Raw genomic sequence first — 7605 nt, 5'->3', positions numbered from 1 at the left:
GAACAAGACTCCGCAAAAAAACTGGTTAATCGATGAATACTGTTGTCTTGTCGAGGAAGAACACCCGACTTTGCAGGAGGGAGACACGGAGACTTCGCCGCTGGCAAGTGGCGACATGGACTAGTACAGATGCTTCATCGTGGAGGAGCACCCTCCGTTACCGCCACGTCCCTAGCCTGCCACCTCGACCCCGTGTGTCAGCTCTTTGTCTGCCACCTTGCTGCCACTCAGCGTGCCACGTGTCTGCCATATAGTTTTCCACTCAGCATGCCACGTGTCTCAAGTTCATTGGGACTCTGTTTTTTAGCTTTCTGTTTTCAATGGGATTTTGGGGAAAAAACCATAAGATTTTTGGATCTTCAGTTGGGTTTTTCTTTTTTTGGGTCTCATTAGATACAATGATACAAAACTGGATGCTTTGTTGGTTTCCCCTGTGTGGGCAGCAAGCTATTTTTCTGAACTTTTTTGATTACGGACTAGTTTCCCTTCTGGGCAGTTCAAATCTAGACTTTTACTAGTTGACGCTATTCCTATGACATGGCTAAATACAAGCTTAAGCCTTAGTGTATGATATCTTTTTCATTAATATAACTTAGAAAAAAACAATCTATTAAAACCAAAATTAATTTATAAATCACTTTACCTATATACTAAAGTATATATACTCAATAATATATATACTCAATGAACAAGTCCTAGACCTTATAATATATAGAATCTACGAATTTATATTACATAGGTAAAGTCCCAAATCAATTGGTTTTTTTCTTCAAAATATAAATATATTATAAGCTTTGTTCAATCTCAATGCAAAGGTAATTTTTAAGTGTGTTTATACACTGAAATGTGAATAACATGATTCGAAATATATATTATAAAAAATAAAATTGGGAAAATAAGAATAGTGATCCTATAAAATATGAGTCTTTATATTAACAATCTATAAAAAGAGTACCTTTTATAGTCTTGTTTTTGGGACAAAATCTAAAAAAGAGTACCTTTTATAATCTGTTTTTGGGACAAAATCTAATTAACTCTCCAACATGTTATAAATTTGATGGTCATTCTTCTATTTCAAGTAAATTTTATATGAAGTTTTTTTTTTTTTTTTAAAACTGCCCTTAGCATAATGTTTGATTTTGATTTTTATGCATCATTTAAATATGATATATTATGTTTTATGGATTTTTTTTGTTGTAGTAAATGTAAAAACATTTTTTTTAATATACGTTTTTTTGTTTTGTATCAATCGTTTTTTTAATTATGGTTTCATCATAAAATGAGTTTTAATCAAGTAATATTATAAATATATATGTTTTATATTATTTTAAAAATATCAAACATATTTAGCTGTGTTTATCACTAATCATAAACTAATCAGTATTAATTTAATTATGTATAGTTACTATTTTTTTAACTTTAAATATTTTACAAATTATGCTAAATTATTTTTCAAAAGTTTTCAAATAGGTTGGTCAATTTCATTAATTATAATGTATTTTGAAGAGGAACAATCTATCTTAGGTTTCAATTTGATGAGTTGGACTTAAAGAGGACCTTATAAATAATAAAACAAGTTTCATGCCACTTTTAAATAAGAATTTTAGAGGATTTTAATATTTCAAGCAACAATTATATGCAGGCTACTTAAAGAGGACCTTATAAACAATAAAACAAGTTTCAAGCCACTTTTAAATAAGAACTTGAGAGGATTCTAACATTTCAAGTAATAATTATATGCAGGCATAGATTTTGAAGAGATTCATAATCTTTTGACGAAGAAGAAGAATAGAGAATAGAGCTTTTGAGAAGACATGCTAACAATTAAATGGCACAAACCTTGTTGCATTTAGATTCAAGTGTGAACATATCGATAACACATAGCATTGATAACCATACATTTGAGATTTCCATATCCAACCACAAAATAGATTTGTTTTCTAATCAAACTAATAAATAGATCTATTTTATAAAAATTGAGATCTATCACTAGGTTGCCAACACTAAAGAAACTATATAAAACTCTCAAAATCAAATGAAAAACAACTATTTCACCCGCATAGACAATAAAAGTAATTTAGTGTTTTGTATAGAATACCAATGGCCTATGGGTATAGACTTGTCATGTGAATCTCAAATTTTATGCTTAAGGCTTCAATTTTCTTGCTTTCGCTTAAGTGTGTACAATGCAGGGTCACATGGTGTGTACAATGATCCACTATAGATGAATCTATGCTTATGTTGAAGTCTCATCTTAAAGTCTTAGTATTGTGGGTGTTGCATAGTGTGATAATTATATTAGAGTGTCAATCAATAAAATCACTACCTTCTTTTGTTTTCTATAATTTATTCGAAATTATATATATATATATATATATATATATATATATATGGGATAAATTTTTAATGCATTCATCAAATTGATGGTTTGAAAAATTTACTAACCATCATCAATAACCCATTTTACAATGGTCAGTATGGCTAAATAAGGAAAATATGAATAAATACCTATCAAACTCTTGCTCTCCAATCAAATGAACATATTCAAAAAAGTATTATATAAATTACTATTTTTATAATAGTTTCTTCTCGATAAATTTAATTTCACAGATTTGACCCATTTACATATAATACTAATACTAATATAATTCTAAAATTACACAAAAATGACCCATTTACATATAATACTAATACTAATATAATTTTAAAATTACTAAGCTAGACGTTAAATTGATGTAGGCATCTTTTTATGAAACAAGAAACCTTATAAATTATCCAATAATTTTTTTCAAAAAACATAATATATTAATTTCTAAATATTATTAAATAAAAAATTAAAACAATATTTTAACACACTTTTTATAATATGATTAAGAATAATAGTTATAACCTTAATAATACATAACATCTTAATATCTCGGGGTGGCTGACTTGAGAAATGCGTCGTTTCGGGGCAATTCAAGCCCGCTCACGTGGCTGCAATGAATATAAGGTATGGGAAGTACATGAGGCCAGGTGACCTGCCGACAAACGTTCTAGAGATCTTGTTAATTCTTATCCTCCTGGCACTGGATGCAATGAGTAGAAACATCACTTGAGAGATGAAAAGTTGCAGTTTGGAAGGTGGCACATGCTCGGTTCTTTCGGAGGGCATCTTTGGAGAGCCAAGTTGGTTTTAGAAGCTGTTACAGACTGGAATTCGAAGGAAACACTACAAGTAAGAGTCAAACAAGTAGTCTAGCCTTTAGGCTCAACCAACGAGTGTCTAGCCTCGCGGTTGCACCTCTACTGCGCGAAGGTAATTGTGGAGGTAATTCTGTTATTTTAGACTTTGTTAGTATTGCCCGTCAATATTTTCCTGGTGTGGCGTTGGAAGCAATATGAGAAATGTGTTTTGAACCTGTAGTCCACCGGTGGGTGGTCTGGGTGTAAGGGAGGCCTTTGGCTTCTTGAGGGGAGAAAATATAGTAGGGATAATTCATCTCGACCTAATGTGATTGGAATTCTGGGGCTTGCTAGGCTCTTTGCAGTCTAAAGTTGCAGTGGGGGTCTGGGGTGGGAGTGGGTAGCAATGAGCTAAGCTGATGACGGTCCTTTGCTTCGAGGTATTTTCGAACCCGGTTTGGTTGATTCTCTGTGTTGTCAATTCTGCCAGTATTAGGGGTTTTGGGCTTGTCTCACCTCTTGGGGGGAGCCTATAGTTGTGCCAGGGTCGGGGCTTTGCGTTTTGACGTGTCTCTTAGACATAAGGTGGTTCATGTGTGGTGCAATTCCCTTGGTGTGAGGCCTTAGTGAGGAGCCCATTAGGTGCAGGCAACATAGATGATATGCCAGTGTGGGTGTGCTCGACGAAGTGGTGGCCTCTGTGGACAACAGAGTCCTTAGGATGATGGGGTGGGGGAGATGAATGAGGAAGAGGTGGGAGGTGTGGATATGGGAGATGAGGTAGCGCGGGCTTAGACCCACTCTCCAGGCCGCATAGAACAACCACCCTCCCTTGGTACAATAACTGATCAACTGCGGGATATCCAGGCCAACTTGGACATCCTCTTCCAACATAGGTATGCTGATTGGGACAAGATTGAGGCCTACATCAACGATGCGCAATACATTCAGAGAAATTATGGAGCAATTGACTTCTGTGAAACACAAACAACACCATAACAATGAGCGAATAGATGAGATTGAGGCACATTTGGCTCACATCGACTATCATGTCACGACCCTCCAACGGCTTTGGGTGGTCAAGCTTTGAATCCTCCTCCTTGATATGAAAATTGCAGGATGTTTTCTATTTGTATGTGTTTTGGAATATTTGACCATTTTGTCCATGGGATATATGTAATGAATGTGTACATCTATTATGTTTTTGTCCAAATCTCCTTGGTAATAAAATCTGGTCAAAGTGAAGCAAAAAGAACTAAAGACCATCAAAATATAAACTGTTTTTATTTAATAATATAATGAAAAATCTTAACTGACAGGAAAAATAGATAAATAAAATAATACTTTAATATAAAAATACATAAAATAATTAAGATATAAATTTATCATTAAAATTGAAAATGGATATCAACCAAACATAATAAACCTAATGAGTTTAATGGATAAAATTTAGTAAAACAATACTAGATCGTTTTTTCCCGAGTGATGACTCCATGCAAGGATACGAAAAGTTAATCAAACATATTAATAAAACATTTTTGCAAATGTCAATCTTATCTGAGAATTTAAATTCAAATTCTCTATGACTTCAAACATTGTACAAATATGGAATCTAAAGCTGAACAGACATATTAATAAACATTTTTTTTTGCAAATGTCAATCTTATTTGATAATTTAATTTCAAATTCTCTATGACTTCAAACTTGTACAGATATGGAATCTAAAGCTGAACAGTTCTCTATTTTAGTAATTATTCTTTTATGCCAATTTTGAAATGTCATGGAACTTTTGCCACGAGGAAGTAAAAGGCGGCCATGTTGACTACAAGGACAGCGTCGAGAATCCTGCAGTGAAAATAGCGCACCAAAATTATTACAAAATAGGGCATGCGTCCAAGCATCACACCCTATATATACAGGAAGCAGAGTCCGAGCAATCAGCCTTATATTAAGGTCCTTTGCCTTCTGTAGAAGGTGCGATCTTGATTAAGGTCCTATTAATCTCTAATAGATTACAAAAATGCAGGCATTGGAGTTAGAAATAAGAACATGCTCACAATTCCCCATTAACACCAGCATTGATCTGTTTCCCAATTCCTTCCTCTCCAATGCCCAAATGAGGAGGATTGGGACGCTGCAGCCCTGGCAGTGGCAACATTCGGTATGAGGTGCAGATCATCGTACACTTTTCTCTTCTCTAGATCAGACAGAGTAGCGTAAGCCTCATTTATCTCAGAAAAAAGCATAGTGGCTGTCTCTAGCTGCTGCAGGGGCATGACATCCGGGTGGTATTTCAGTGCCAGTCTTCTATATGCAACCCTGATATCACTTAAGGAGGCATGAGGAGGGACACCCAAAAGAGCATAGTGGTCTTTTTTCCTGCGGATAGCAATATCTCTCTTTCCTTCTGTTGCACAACTGGCACTGAAGGTTCTGCCATTGAAGCTGCCAGAATCCTTTAATACCCTATTACGAAGGCTCAGCTGCCTATTTGAAATTGGGTTGCTTGTGGGAGTTGTTTGGGACATCAATCCCACAGGGACTTGAGCTCTGTCGGACGAGAGTGGGGAGTTGATTGTGAGAAGCCCAAGCGTGGAAATCTTCATGATTAATTTCTGGTTTGGAAAATATGGAGAGGAGGCTAATTGTATGCATGTTCTGATATCCAAACCATTCTGTTTATATTGTTAGCAGACAATTTAGGAGCACAGATTGGCTCCACTGGCAAATCATGGTGGTTATCTATTAAATAAAACATGAAAATGAATGAAAGCAAAGTCTTGTGGCATGGAGTATGAAATGTGGGCAGAAATCTAATGAGAGAGTAATATGAACATAGATTCTCTTAATTCTGAATTTTTAAACACTCATTGCATATGAGATGAGAGTTCCCACATAATTTTATGCCCTGTAATGTTCTATCACCATTCATTGCATGTTGTGCTAGGATTCAGCATAACTGGATGAGAGGTACCTTTTGAGGTGAGGGAACAACGGCGTGACTGAGAGGCAGGGAACATGATTGGAGTTGCAGAAGGATTGTGGATGAGTAGGCTTGACTTAACATTGGGGAGTTGATAGCAGATTATGGGTGTCTCCACCAACCATCGCTGTTTTGTTTAAACATCTTTGGTTGAAAGTAAGTGAGAAACAAACTTTAAATAAAATCATTAAAGCTGCTATTTGCTTTAAAAAGACCTTACATCTACCATGGGGATAAATGTTTAATAAATTTATCTTTAGATTTTTTAAAGGCAAAATTTAACAACCTTATTGATTATGCTGCAGGTGTTTCTTTAAAGGAAGTTTAACATTTGGAATCGTACTAACAAACTGGTCATACATATATTTCATCGCCAACTTCTCACCGTAAGGTCTGTTTCGTGATTAGTTATTGGATATATATATATATGGTTGGGTGATTAGATTTTGTAAGAGGAAAAAACAGAACAGAACAGAACTGGATTTTATTGAGGGGGCAAAAATTCAATTACATATATGTTCTGTTATTTTGCTATATTTCTGTTTTAAACAAAACATATCAAATTTTCAAGTCATAAAAACTTTCCACATTGTAACTAGAAATAAAAGCTTTACTGTTTCAAAATGACTTGGTACAAACTATGGAATCGCCATATACATGGTTTGGTGATTAGTTATATATATTTTGAATAACTTATGAAAATTCTTTAAAATGAAAGAGGTTAATTTTTTTAATTGAGATGAAAAATTTATCATTTAAATCTGTAATGTAGATAGTTATTACTGGTTGTTATTTGCCAATGTAAAATTACTCATTATCATTAATCAAATAATAGGACTTCACCAGAAATAAACCAATATTTCATTTTTTTTCAATATTTCTGAGGCTTGAGCTTTTAACTTATCTTCTAATGTTCAAAAAACAAGCTCTTAGGCAAAGAAATAAGAATAATTTAAATTATACCTGAAAACTATAAAATTTGACTATCTTTTATATTTAATAAAGTTTATAATTTTTTAAAAATAATTTTTATATTTAAATAAAATGAGAATGAGAATGTTAATATATATCTTGAATAAGTTAAGACTTTATTCAATGAATAACTATTAAATCAACTTCCACCAATTAAATTCAGAATTTTTAAATTACTTTTTATAATAAAATGTTCATTATAATTCATATTTAGTAAAATTTATTAATTTCAATATTTTTTTTATAAATTGTAAATTTCAATGAAATAAAATGAGATTTTTAATATCATTATGTTTTGAATATATATATTTTTTCTATGTGGTTTATTACGATTATCCTAACAGAATATTTATTTTTTTTCTTTTACATAACCGCTATGTGCATGAAATGCAAATCCATTCAAAAGGAACACTTACCAACTCAACCACAAAGCCTAACCCCGAGGACGTCCAAAAAATTAAAGGCATCATTATATTTTTGAAAAA

The 7605-nt window shown here is 33.2% G+C and overlaps 1 protein-coding gene across 1 annotated transcript; it reads right to left on the bottom strand.

Annotated features, from left to right (window-relative positions):
- Positions 1-4936: 4936 nt before the first annotated feature.
- On the bottom strand, positions 4937-5961 carry LOC149263389 (uncharacterized). The gene has a single exon (XM_089387650.1). The coding sequence runs from the start codon at positions 5769-5771 to the stop codon at positions 5232-5234; it is 540 nt and encodes a 179-aa protein (XP_089243776.1). The 5' UTR covers positions 5772-5961; the 3' UTR covers positions 4937-5231.
- Between the last annotated feature and the right edge of the window lie 1644 nt (positions 5962-7605).

This window comes from Pinus tabuliformis, chromosome 6 (genome assembly GCF_031772625.1).
Source record: "Pinus tabuliformis cultivar Carrire ecotype Pingquan chromosome 6, CPIR1, whole genome shotgun sequence".
NCBI classification, from domain to species: Eukaryota; Viridiplantae; Streptophyta; class Pinopsida; order Pinales; family Pinaceae; genus Pinus; species Pinus tabuliformis.
The sequence above is the reverse complement of the archived record's forward strand: the minus strand, read 5'-3'. Positions and strand labels throughout refer to the sequence as shown.